Below are 14,077 nucleotides of genomic sequence, written 5' to 3' on the forward strand. Positions count from 1 at the left end.
TTTGTTCAAGAAAGAAAACAGATTTTCTTTATTGACAATCACCACAGACAGCTCGGTTCGCCTCATGCCGGAGCTCGTTTCCCGCCAACAATTAAAAGCAATCTCAAAACCAAAAGAAAAAAAAAAAAAGTAAACTCATTTAAATGTGCACCAGCTGTACAAAAGACCAGGGTCAAGTGCAATGCAGCTTTTCAATAAAACAACTTAAAATAAAATACAAATTAACAAAAAAAAAAGAATTATCTGTGACATCTGAGATCAACTGGGAGGAAGTCATGGAAAACAAATGAAAAAGCATTAGTGATTTTTATATTTATATATATATTTAAGGTAAATCATTTAGTCTTTTTGTTTTGTTTTTTGTGAAAGTGTCCTGAGAGAGGCTGTACGTAAAGTTCAGGCAGAAATGACACCAAACTAGACAGAAATGGTGACAATCAGATCTTCCAAAAGAGGAGTCAGAGAGATGAGGAAGTGCCTGAACTGACCACCGCCAGTGTTCCTGAAAATAAACATGGAAACTCGCGTCCCTGTCGCCACTCTCACCGAGTGTTAAACTGAACCGCTCTATTGGATGTGAAAGAATGAAAAAAATAACCATAACACGACGTAACTGCGCCGTTAGGCTCGATAGCATGTCCACCTGTGCTGCTTCCGTAGAGGTGAAGACGCTACGCAGTAACAGCTGCTGCTAATCAAATGATTGATTAACCCAAAGTGTGAAAACCAGAATAAAAGCAGAAGTTCTGCTTGTCCAGGTATGAGCTAATACTGTATAAAGCCAACGAGGAACGACATCAGCAATGACAACACTGTGACAGTCCGCTCAGAATCTCAGAAGGGCTATGAAGTTCATTTTCAAACTATTTGGTTCACGTAGTGAGAAAGATGATTGTTTTAGAGACCTTCGCTTCCTTCACTTTCCGAGGTCTGAACGTTCGGTGCTCAGAAAAACCACCGAAGGGCGCTGGATCTCCAACGCCACACGTCTCGGTCGGTCCATAAAGCACACTTGGATTAAGACTGAACGAGTACGTGTTGCTCGGAAAGCTTGCTCTTTATAAAGAACATGGGAGCAAAGATCAGGATGAGAAAGAGAGACTACAAGACCAAAGTAGAGGCTCGGTGGAGGAGGAGCAGGGACTTGGGCTCTTTTCGTGGTCAAAGGACCTGAGCGTCATCCAGACGACCATCACTTCAACTAATTGTTGCCAAACATGCAGTTTCTGCCGTTCGGGCTTTGTTCTTGTTAAATACAGGATGACGAGATGTAAAATGCGTTGTGTTGTTGTTTTAGGTGACTTTAACGGCTGGTAAAGAACTTTCCTGGCTGATAAAACCTCATGGTTATCATCCTCATTGATAACATGACTATATATTTATTTCACCAAAGACAAAGTTTTAGACAAAGTTATCTAAAGTTTGGCAACGAGCGATGACTGGCACGACTTTGTCTGGTGAAAATGAAGGTCGAAGGCGCGACCGAAGGTCCTGAGGTAAACCAGCCAGTAAAACCGTCCTCTAATGAATCTCTCAAAAGAAAGTTAGCTGAACATCACGTCTCTGCCGGAGAGCAGCTGGCGTGGAAAATGTCACCGGAGAGACTGGAGAGACCGCAGAGAAGGCGAACGCCGTTTCTGAGTGGATCTGAGAAAAAGCTGTGTGGAAACGAGCAGAAATCCCCCCGACCTTGGAGCCGATCTTGTCTTTACCGTCACGGTAGGTCCGTGACCTCTGAACTCAAGACGCTGAAACCCCTTCACTGATGCTGAATGACTTTGTTTAAATGTATGTGATTACAATTCTGGAGCAAATATGAAGACACTTTGACTTATTTAATAAATAAAAAAATCTAAATATTGCGTCTAACGTAACATCCTCCCTGGTTAAAAACTTGGCCGTGGCTGCTGCACTCGTCAACGCTGCAGTGGTTCCCCCCAAAGTTACGCTCTATTGGAAGAGATATTCCTAAAAAAAGAACATTTTCCGTTTCCAATTAATGAAAGGGATTGTTTGTTGGTTTGTTTTCCTCTTAAACCCGAGTCATCTCTGCTACGTCAAACTTCAGTCAGGCGTTCAGGATTTTAGACGGCGTTCGACTTGGCCAGAATCAATTGAGCGGAGGACCAGAAACAGGTGACGTCAATCCAAAGTCTGCAGGCGAGAAAGAGAAACCAAAGCACGATTAAAAGCCACGGACCACCTGACCCAGACTGAACGAAGCTCAGACTTCTGTCTCTGCGGGATTATTACCCAGCTAAATGATGTGGTTCACAGTTCTGAATTATTCAAAGCAAAAACCTCCAGTACCGTTTTTGTCCCGCGCCTCCGACGACTCCAGCGTATCGCAACATCACTGCCGTGCAGCATCATTTACGTTCAATCTGATGGATTCACCATGCGGGCCATTAGGAAACAAACCAACGCAGCGGTTCACGGCACAGAGCTTGGAGTAGTTCTGTTCCCTGGTGGCAGTCTGGCTTCACCTTTTATCCTGTAGGGTAACTAACACTGCAGCCTACACGAGTGCAGCACCACGTTGAGTTTCTGTGTTTGTTTGGGGTTGTTTTAGATACGGCAACAGAAGCAGATACTCATGCATGGGTCCAAACTATCAAATCCTGAGTTGCAGTTTATCTGAATTATCTGAAACTGCAACAGCAGAGAGTCCTCCGCAGGCATCGGACCAATCAAACATAGATGCAACTTTAGCTTTTGCAGTGTTCAACGTTGTAATGGGAGGTTGCAACCCTGTACAACCCTGCATGCAGACACTGAGGGGGCGCTGCCAACTGAGCGTGGGAACAAGTTTAAAGCTTTGGGTTTTAGTCAAACCAAGAAAGCAGCTTTTTCCAGAGCTTCTGTGAAGGCATCACTTCCTGGCGAGCGTGGACAGAGGTACGATTTGAGATAAGACTTTACAACATTCAACATTTAAGGCCAGACACAAAACTGAAAAGGTCCAATCAGCTGCAGCAGATGGGCGACAGAGAGACGAGGCTCAGCGCCGGAGAGACGAGAAGTTCAGATAGAAACAAACAAAAAAAGCATAAACATCCTGACTTTAAAACGGCGAAGAACAGAAGTGCGTCTTGTACGTGGAGGTAAATCTGGCTCCGCCCGTTCAGTCGTCAGTAGCAACCGCATGTTGACAGATACGAAGAGCATCGTTCACAGGAATCTGTCCGAGGTCTGGATGGAGGCGACGATGCCGCTACTCTGGGCCGACACCGAGCTGCGTACAACCTGAACAGCTACCGAGTCCACGTTTTACACCTCAGACAGGCGCCGTTTGGCTTCAGCTTTCTCCGTCATTTGATTGTGTGATGTTCTTTTGTTTCTAATTCTGCCCCCCCACCCAGAATCTTCTTTAGTCTCAAATGTCTCCAACACAGCGCTAAACTATCCATCCTCTCACCGTCACCTCCCTGAAAACGCCTGCTCTGGATTGGCTCAGCAAAGAATAGCAGCATAAAACAAGAGAACCAAAAACAAACTGCTTACCAGACAAGAAACAGGCAGCCAAAAAACGTGAAAAAAAAAAGAATAAGACATTAAGGAAGAGCAGAAGAAGGAAGAAATCTTTATGTTCTGCCTGTAAAAGGTACAGATGACACGTTCTCAGCCCTTTACATTTCTCAGAATCCCTTTTTGATGCCATGGCTGAAACCATCACTGAGCGTGAAAAACTAAGTGTCCAGAGGAGAGAAGAGGAAACGGGAGTTGTCAGAGATTTAAAAAAACAAAACAAAACTTCATCCCTAACTTGAAGAGAGATGTTTGGCACTTGCTGCACGTCGGTGCCAGATGCATAAAAGATGTGGACGCGGGAAAACCCCTGCATACACTTTTCCCCCCACCCCCGGCACACACACACGGAAATAAAAGTGCACTGAGGAACTATGAAGTGATTGTGGATTAAAAGAAAAGAATTGAACATCATTAAATGAAGGTTAAACAGTGATTTTGTTTCCCAAAGCTTGATGGTGGCTGTTATAATCACATAAAACTTTGCTCAAAAGGACGGCTACACTGCTGCTGCTGTTGGAAGACTTATTTCATGTTGTATGAGAACGAGGATTTCCACTTTTCCTGTATTTACTGGCAGCAGACGCTTCCTCGTGGAGCTCAGACGCCACTTATAAAAAAAATATAAATGAGTAAAAAGAAAATATCGGTACAGTCGAAGCCCTGATGCGTCTTCGGGTGTGAACTGATGACTGACTGTCACTTTGCTCCTGACATTGACAGGTGCCCTCCACTCGAGTCAAAAGGGTTATTTTCCTTATCTTCAGACCACCAAATATAACAAATCTAATCTCTTACGAGAGGTTGAATTTGACTTTCGGTAAAACTGCAACTTTTCTCTGTTGCTTTTATTGTTGCGTCTATACAACTGTAGTGCAAGACAGCGTTTCAATCTGCGAATGAGGAATTACCTGCAGTCGTGTGGCGTCGGGGGCTTAAGAATGGGGGCGGGACTCGACTACGTGAGGACTGGCGTTTACGACAGAGAACCGCACACATGAACGGCTGAATAGAGGAGAGACTGGGCTGGGTTTTATGCATCTGGCCCCAGATGTGCAGGATCAGCTGTGGATGGATGGAGGCTGGAGGAGAGTCCAGAGCGGCACCGGAGGAGTTCAGACGATGGCGTTGGTGCCGCGCAGACCGACTCCGCGGGCGAACTGCTCCAGCAGGCCGGAGATGGCACCGGAGGGGCTGGGGGTGGAGGACTTGAGGCCCACGGTGGAGCTGTAGGCCGCCAGGAAAACCTCCCGCACCGCCTCCAGACGGGCCTGGCGCTCAGGGGGGAAGGAGCACCTAGCGAGGGGGGAAGAAACGGACGAGAAGACGGTTAAGAGGATGAAGCATGTCAGTAAATCACACACAAACAAAGAAAAATGTCCAGAACCGCATTAACCCTTTATGACCGGCTGGAGCACCGGCGCTCCCGTTTGCATATTGACTTTCAAAATGTATACAATTACAACCAAATGAAACAGCAATAATTCTTTTTGCATGTTAAACAGGAAGAGTTTAACTTACATATCCTGCATTTAGTGTCCCAGAGTTTTAATCCATTAAATCGTTTGGAAAAAAAAAAAGTTTTTAAATCACATAATAATCCAGTAAAATTGCGTAAATCTTAATAATTGACACCACGGGTTATTTATAGAGCCTATACGCGTTTACAGCTCGTCCTACGTTGATATACGTTGACACATACATCATCTTGTTGTCAGCGTGTCATCAGGTTGGATTTTTCCACTCCACTTCCCACAAAAAGGGAGGTTACGTCATTCCCCCTGGAAACTAGTCGGTTTGAATATGTGCTCTTGTTCGTGCTTTTTATCAGATTTTCACGAAAGATTACTCAGCGACAACCCACACACACACACACTACACACTCACTGTACAAGCCCCCACACACACACATTATGGATCCACCAAAGTCTGTACGCGCAAAACGGTTTGAGCGAAGCTGAGTTCAGTGCCAGATGAAGACGCGATATCTAAAATGATATATCTCAAAAACTAAAGCATGAATTCATTCCAGATAAATTTCCTGTGGTTTGAAAGGCTTCTGTGTTACTTTTTTCCATTGACAATTTTGAGGGATTTTAGCTGTGGGATTTAGAAAAATATTTGTAAAATTAAAAAAACGATTTAAATTTTTTTGGTAATTATTTGCACGTTTTAGCAATTTATTTAGTTAGTATGGACTTGTAACATGCAGATTATTAAAGATTGTCTTATAGGGGTTGTTTTGATGCATAGCAAAATAAAATGGCAGTGTAAATGAATATGAGCAGAATATTTATATAAATGTGTTTTTATGTTTGTTTTCTCATTAACGCTCTTCAAAGCCAGGCTTTTATTTTATTTGTTATATATTAAGCAGACGGATATTTCATGCTTTTATTTTGAAGGCGTCTCGCTGAGACCTCGTAAACATCCAGCGCTTCAGACTTTAACGGTTAAAGTTTAACGGCAGTAGCAAAGTGTGTCTGCAAGACTAAAAGAGTGAATGCTAAAGTGGAGCCTAACTGACACAAAAAGCACCTGGTTGATAAGGGGCACAAGGTTTGTTTTGTTTGCAAGTTTAATGCCGTATTTATGTCCAGCTTGAGTTTGGTTGCCATGGTTACTCATGTATTGTGGTTAACGGTAGCTTTATTACCGAGCAAGCAGCTGTGTCGGTCGGTATTTAAGTTAAACTAAACTTACATGGATGTAGTGAGAGTAACTATTTTATTTTCTTCTTTTGTAGCTCTTACGGTGTGTTTGCAGTGTATTTACATCCAAGGAATAAAAACATTGTGAACCATCAGTTTGAGAGTCAACCATCATTCAGTCGGGGATGCTACAGGCAGTATAACATGCAAAAATGTTAATATGCTTAGGCATTTGTGCATATGTTTTGGGAATGTGATCTTTTAATAAGTTTCTGGAAATCAATTCATTCCTTCACACAATCAGTTTTAGAAATGAATTTTGAGTTAAGCTCCAATTTATATTTATTAAATGATACACTGGATCTTCAGTTAGACCAGAAAAAAGCAGGATATTAATTATGATCACATACTTCGCTAAGAAATGCATACTTTTACCTTTACCCTCCAACTTTCAAGTTTTTTTTAAAAAATCAAATCAGTTTTTTCAATTCAGTTTTTTTACCATTGGAAAAATTAACTTTGGAAAAATACAACTGTGGTCATATCTTTCAAGAATTTTGGTCTCCATTATTTTCCAAACTGGAAAATTTTTCCAAAGGGGACCAATGAGTATCTTTATTTTCGAAATTGTGCCTTGTATGTATGTATGTATGTATGTATGTATGTATGTATGTATGTATGTATGTATATATATATAGTTTGATATTGTTGTTGCTGCCATTATTTTTTTATTTATTTATCTATTTTTTATATATATATTTATTTAATTTTGTTCTCCCTTAAAGGAGCTTGAGGCTCCTTTTTAAGAAATGAGACTCTCTAGCGCCACCCTTCACCACGACGGCCGTTGGGGGTACTGCAGCCAACAGTGAAGCCGGCACAGGAGAACGGGGAGAACGTGCATGCAGCGTCATGTGACGTCACATCCGCAGGACAGCGCGGGAAAATCGGGACCGAATTGCAGCACATTTTGCAAATAAAAAAAACAGCCTCAAGCTCCTTTAATGCATGATTATGCATTATTATTTTTTTTATTTTTTATTTTTTCCCCTCCAATTGTGGAGAGGGTGGGAATGTGGGTAGAATGGAGATCGTGAATGTGAAGATGTGAATTGTGAAAATGATTGTGAAATAAAAAGATATTAAAAAAAAAAAAAAATATATATATATATATATATATATATATATATATATATATATATATATATATATATGCTTAGGCAGATTTGTTCTATGGTAGGTCATAAAGGGTTAAAGAATAACCATGATAGCTCCTGCTTGTTGAGCCTCATCCATGAGTCTCCCGGTCTCTGAGTCTCTAATGTGGCCCCACCGCCCCCCCAAGATCCACCTACATTCGTCCAGTCGGCCCTTCGTCCTGGAAACTGAAGGGCAGCGGCGAGTCGTAGGCAGCGGCCACAGCAGAGGAGTTTGAAGAAACTGAGGCCAGCGGTGGGGGGAAGTGGTTGTCATGGATACTGCCACAGCCAGAAACGATCTGCCAACTCCCGTAGTCCGTGGACAGGGAGGACCCGGACCGGGCGTAATCTGCCGCTAACCTGAGACGAGGAGAGGACAGGAATGTGAGCGTCGGGCCACGGGGAAGCGGAAGCGTCTTGGTGGCGTCGGCGCTCACCTCCGGCCGGGGACGGCCAGGGGGCTGCTGCCAGTGCGAGTGACTCCGTGTTCTGACTGGTTGGAGGAGGAGGAGCTGGACGACCTGCCCTCGTTGATGGGATGGGAGGACTGCTCCTCCACGGGGTTCTGTTTACACCACAGGACCATCTGAGGGGACGAGGTCGGGACTTTTCTCCTGAGAACCAGGAAAAGAAGGACATCCCAAGAGAAACGCATGAACGGATCAATATTTACATTGAGAACAGCTGCCGTCACCAAAACTCTCAGTCCTGCACCAACGCCAGCTACTACCAACCCACAGTACCACAGGTATCACCTGTCAATCATCCTCCACTTGACGCAGCACCTCAAGTACGTCCCACTGACTCATACCTGTCAAGTTTTAGATTTAAAAATAAGGGACATTTTCAGTTTTTCCCTTATTTTCCCATACATCTTGAGAGACAAGAAATCCAAAATAACTACCTGTCAACCACTTACAAATTACAATTATGTGCTCAGAATCTGATCTTTGTTGATGCTGTGGACATTCCTGTGTATGTAATTCCTATAATAGACCCTAAATGAAAACACAAAGGGGAATTAAAGCACATTTATTTATGTTAAATATTTTCAGTTTATATACACATTGATTCTCTTCAAGTGAGCATTTACATTTTGTTTTATTTGTCATTTTCACTCATGTGGCTCTGCGGCATTCACTGACTGATAACACAGGCGCATGTTTCTGTCCTTCCCCCGTGAGAGACACTAAAGTCACAGTTACACAACTTTCAGAACGCATAACTGAGCCCCGTCCTGCTCCTCTTTGGGAACGTAAATTTGGATCTCATTTTTAGAGAAATTTACACAGAGTTTTCTCCTTTTTTGGCAGAAGACTTCTCTCTTTTCACCCATCCATCTTCGATGTGTTGTCCCGAGTTTGCTCCCGTTCTTGCCACTAACCTCGCGAGAACTGCTACCCAGGGTACGGCAGTTGGCAGTTCTCGCGAGGCTAGTGACAATTCAGTTTGGAGAGACACAGGAATGCTTTTTAAAAATGATTATATTATAAAACGGGAAATTTACGGGAAAATACTAATACGGGAAGACAGCGTGAAAGAGTTTCCCGGCCAAAATGGGTGTGAACTGACTCCTCCTCCCGGAGGGCACGCACGCCCGCTTGGACTGGGACAATCCTAAAAGCAGTGGCGCCACCAGGGGGGGGGCCAGGGGTGGCCACGGCCCCCCCTACAAATTTGCTGGCCACTGGCCACCCACTTGCCTCAATGAAAAAAAAAACACTTGCCGGTCACATAGATTCTATCATCAGTTATGCGTTTCATCCCAAATCATTTGGGCCAAATGCATATCAGTAGGCGTTTCTTCAAGTGTTTCTGAGCCTGTATCCTACAACAGTATAATAAAATCCTGTCATGATGGCTTGTAGTTTTGGTGTCCACCCCAAGAATTTAAGTGGCCCAACTGGCCACCCCTATGAAACATTTTTGGAGGCGCCCCTGCCTAAAAGTCCAATGACACCTGACTGACACAATCTTCCTGGAGACGATGTGGTCTGGCACCAAAGCTCCCTCAATATGCTCCCATCTCACCCAGTCTCAGGTGACTTCTGTTATGTGGTGTAGCAGAGATGTCGTACCGTGCACATAAACGTGTGTCCATGCGCATAAACGACACGGACACACGAATGAAACAAACGGACATGCACAAAGCGGCGTGTGAGACTGACCAGTTGGCGGCCTGCGGCTGGTTGATGAACAGGTCCAGCGCTTCGGCGGTGGGGCCGGAGGCTCCGCCCACCTCCTCCGTGATGAGGGAGAAGTCGCTGCTCAGACTGGTCACACTGCCCCGATCCCTGGATTCTGAAACGAGACAGAAATTTGTGATCGTGGTGTTAACAAAAGGTTTCCCAGCATCTCCCAGGCCCGTGTGGTGCTTTCATCTACTGCTGAATGCCCGCGGGGGTCAGAGGTCACAGGCGTCTGGGGGAGGCTGCGCTCTCGTCTGCTACCTACTGAAGTCTAGTTTTATCACTAAACAATGCTGTTGGTTTTTTCCCCTAGTTGCTGTTTTTAATTGTTTTAGTCTCTTTTCTGCCATGCCTTGACTTTTTATACCTTTTATCTTTTATCTTGATTTTGTTATTTCTGTTTCCTTTTAATTATCAAACTGTAGCACAGATTTTCAGTAATGTAAAGTGCATTATAAATAAAATGTATTATTATTATTATTATTATTATTATTATTATTATTATTAACGATCCTCTGCACGTATCTATCCTCATTTTTCATTGAGGAGCAGTGTTTTTCAACTTTTCTATAATTTTCTCACATTTATTGACAGGTGTGAGTCTTTCAAGAAAATCATCATTACAGGTATAAAGGATGTTTTTTTTAATTGCCAGCTCTTTTTAGCTCGCGTTACAGGCCTCAAACACAAAACTGTATGTCGGAACAAATGAAATGATGATGAAAACAACGATTCCGATGATGAATGCTAAACAAACCAAAGTGCAGTACGTTATAAAAAGCAGTTTAAATCCTTCAAATGGCCCTACTTGGTGGGGGAAACTGGCAGGACTGTTCTATTGAGGCTTAAAAGCCTTTAAAAACAAAGATTTATGATGCAACATGTTCATAAATTCAGCCACGCATTTTCTAAGGAGATGAAAGTGCTGTTTACAACCAGAAAGCCGCGTCTCTGCTCCAAAAACTGCCGTTCTCACTCCTGATTGCGTCAGACTGGAGGCAGAGACACGAGCGTAGCATCTCTGAACCACCGTGGCCCCGGGGTCTCGTTCAGCTGAGCTTCATCGGGCCCCTGAGGCCCCGGCAGCGCCGCTCACCGCCTGAACCTTCCCGTACTAAATCATAGCTGTGATGCCGACTGTATGTGACAATACAGTTAAACTGTTTTCTTTGTGATGTAATCTCACAATATCACTTTCACGGCTCTCGACGAGGCTAAAACGATGAACTAAGTGATTAACGCTGATGCGGGAGACGCTCCACTCACTCAGCTGGCAGAGGTCTTCCACAGTGAATTCACCGTCTCTGAAGTGGGAGTTTTTTCTTCTGCAAACAGAAAGTCAGAAAAAGAAAAACGCTTTATAAAATAATTGGAGTCATTTAGACAAATAACATAAGTCTCAAGTCCCCGCGGAGCATGAGAAGAGAAATGTTGAACGCATAACCTACCTCTGTTTCTTAACAGCAGAGAACTTCTCTGAGACAATGTGCTTCAAAAAATTGAAGCAAAAAAAGAAAATCTGAGGAAGAGAGAATACGTTTTGACTGAAGATGGAAACATTGCACTCAAACAACACATGTTACATCATCTTACCCTACAAGTTCATATAAGACACTGGCACATTGTGGTTGTTTGGAACGTGATAACAATGATAGAAATGGCTGAGAAAAACACTTTTCTTCACGTTTAAGCTTAATGGGCAGCGTTATTAAACAAAAAATACTTTTTTTAACCATCACCACTGATGAGTGAAAAGTCCTCCTACTTTTCTTTTGAATTTTCTCATGATTTAGCTATAAAAAAAAAAAAAAACAACAACGCTGTCAAAACAGCAGAAGATGGGAGGAATTAATACATCATCAGACTCGGTGAGGAAGCTGCTAAATTAACCCCGAGAGGAGCAGAAACGACAAGATGATGAAATGGGTGGAGATTTACCTCTTCCCCTTTGGAGAGTCGATCTGGCAACATGTGACTGAAAGGAAACACAAACAATATTACATTGGGAATCCACACACAGCTCTAACATGCCTATGATGTGCTGAGTTTTGATCGAGAAATTGAGATGCTGATGCAAATGGTGTTTGAGTTTTTACCCGAAGAGAAACCAGTCATAAGCGATGGTCAGATACAGGATCTCAGCAGGTTCCAGGCTGGCGTGCACAGCACCATCCTGTAGAAGAACACGGGAACAGCAAGTTACATCTCTGTCAGGTCTTGTTTGTGTTGAGATCCCCCGAGAGTGTTGATCGGAAAGTCACGTTAGGTTTGTCTGGGAGGCTTTTCCCCGATCTCGTATGATCGGGTCATCGTGTTTATTAGGAAGGCTCAAGGATGCATCAGATATGTCATACAGGGGATCCAGAGAAACATGAGCTCCTGCTTAATGTGTAGGGATTTATCTATTGTCCTGTTTGATCTTATTCAAACCAGTTTAAAAATGTAAAAGGTCCCATATGAGGCATTTCCTGACTTTCAAAAGGTTCAAAATTGACCTGTACTTCCTTTTCCGGCCATCTAGCTGCCTTTCTAAAGGTGTGTGATTGACTTAACACCAAACAAAAGTTTACAGCATCACGTTTCTGATTCTATCATGGTGCTGGATCAATATGAACCGGGACCAAACACCCATAATACAAGTTGCACCAAAAAGTTCAGGCCTTTCCCTGGTTGATCCAGCATGGGCCACGGTTACGTAATGTTTTTTAATTCGGAATTAGGTGTTTACATGGTAATTTTTACTCATTTTAAATCGGATTTCATTTGAATTCCGAATTAAAGAGGAATTAAACTTGTAAAGGCACTGAATAATGTTTTGAACAGGGCGTGGGGTCCCCGTCTCCGGGGGAGGGTAATACAGACCCTGCAGGTCCTTAACCACAGAGCAGTGGAGGAGAGAGAGAACGTACCGCCCACAGGGAGAGTCTGAGCAGGGACACGAAGAGGGGGGTCCGGTCCCAGCCTGATATGCAGTGTACCAGAAGGCCGCTGTCATCTGAAACAACACACCAGCTCCAACATCACAGGTGCAGCATGAAGGGAAAAAGGTTCTGCTCCTCGCTCATGTCGTCTCTGCCGCTCTGTACGCCGCTCTGTACTCGCTCCCTGCTCACTAGGGTTGTTTCTGTCAGCCTGTTTCAATGTTAGTCTAGTCTTTGGGACAAGCTAACATTTTAGTTTTTATTAGTTTTAGTCACGTTCATTCTCTTTTTAGTTGTGTCAAATTTCAGTCGACTAAAAGTCTGAGCATTTTAGTCTGATTTTAGTCAGAATTGTCCAGGACTATTTTAGTCAAAGATTGTATTTAGCCAAACTCATTTTACAATTCAAACAAGGTTATCTTATTATTATATTATTGTTACCTTATAAACTCAAGAATACATTCATTCCAGATACAGACGACGCTGTAATTTGAGTTTACAACATATTTATTTTTCCACATTTCTCCCAATCTTTTTCTTTTTCAACGACACTTTGGGTTTTCTTTTCCACGTCTATGTAGGAAAGTTTATCCAAAGATCTAAAGACTAAACTGGTTTAAAGACTAAACCAGAGGAAACTACTTAAAACATGGACATTAAGGATATTTGGTAGTTGTTTTGGTCAACGAAAATGTCAACATTTTAGCAGAGTTTTTATTTTGTAATCTACATTTTAGTCTGGTTTTTATTCCTCTACGATATTGTATTATATATTTAATTATCGTTATCGTCACAGGACCAGCATTTTCGTTGCGTCTCGTCTCGTTTTCCTCAGGTGATAAAGGTTCGTTGACGACGATATTTAGTCATAATATTCGTTGACCAAAGCAACTTTACTGCTCACAGATCCTCCACTTCAAGGTTCCTCCAGGGCTGAACACATAACTGAGGGAAACGACCCAACCAGACAGCAGAAAAGTGCTAACGGTATTGGCAGAGAGCAGTTAAAGCGCTGCCGTTGCACATTCCAGTCCTGACAGGCGACTTAGACATGACTAAGGCTTTTCTTTCTTTACTTCTTTAATGTCGTTTCAGTATGACTGACGACACATGCTGCCTGCTTTAAATAAAACACACGGGAAAGTCACGCTGATCGCTGATCGTCACACTGTCTGGGATTCAAACAGTTATAAAATGTCTTTAGAAGACAGGTTTGTTCACGTCTAAAAAGTGCGTGCATAACTTGTGTACAGTCATAAACAAAGGTTTCTGTTCACAGTTGCTGCGTTTTGTCTTTTTATTTGAATAGGTGGACGTGAACCAACCGTCACTGTTGATGATGTGCAAAAGCAGCTTCAGGTAGTTCTGGGTCTGCTCCACCAGGTCCCACGACTGATGGAAGACACACACACGAACGGGAGGGGAAGAGAAGGAGAGAAAACACATTCTTTATACACAAGAAGAAGAAGATATTGGCTTTAGAGTGGCGTTTGAGCTCTTTCCAACCTTAAATCATTTGGAAAAGCCATTCATTTTACAGGAAAGTTAGATGTTTAATCAGCTTTTTCTTGAATCAAATCCTTATTCAG

The 14,077-nt window shown here is 42.9% G+C and overlaps 1 protein-coding gene across 1 annotated transcript in view; it reads right to left on the reverse strand.

The window, feature by feature from the left end:
- mtmr14 (myotubularin related protein 14) overlaps positions 1-14,077 on the reverse strand; it is a 37,401-nt gene continuing 23,324 nt past the window's right edge. The window contains exons 10-19 of the mRNA XM_061728004.1: positions 13,814-13,880; positions 12,477-12,562; positions 11,664-11,740; positions 11,506-11,542; positions 11,016-11,086; positions 10,834-10,892; positions 9,547-9,679; positions 7,816-7,992; positions 7,535-7,738; positions 1-4,824 (exon numbers count right to left, since the gene is read on the reverse strand). Of these exons, the coding sequence (XP_061583988.1) occupies positions 4,644-4,824; positions 7,535-7,738; positions 7,816-7,992; positions 9,547-9,679; positions 10,834-10,892; positions 11,016-11,086; positions 11,506-11,542; positions 11,664-11,740; positions 12,477-12,562; positions 13,814-13,880 (1,092 nt within the window). The 3' untranslated portion in view covers positions 1-4,643. The remainder of the gene's footprint in view (positions 4,825-7,534; positions 7,739-7,815; positions 7,993-9,546; positions 9,680-10,833; positions 10,893-11,015; positions 11,087-11,505; positions 11,543-11,663; positions 11,741-12,476; positions 12,563-13,813; positions 13,881-14,077) is intronic.

This window comes from Cololabis saira, chromosome 8 (assembly GCF_033807715.1).
Source record: "Cololabis saira isolate AMF1-May2022 chromosome 8, fColSai1.1, whole genome shotgun sequence".
Taxonomy (NCBI): domain Eukaryota; kingdom Metazoa; phylum Chordata; class Actinopteri; order Beloniformes; family Belonidae; genus Cololabis; species Cololabis saira.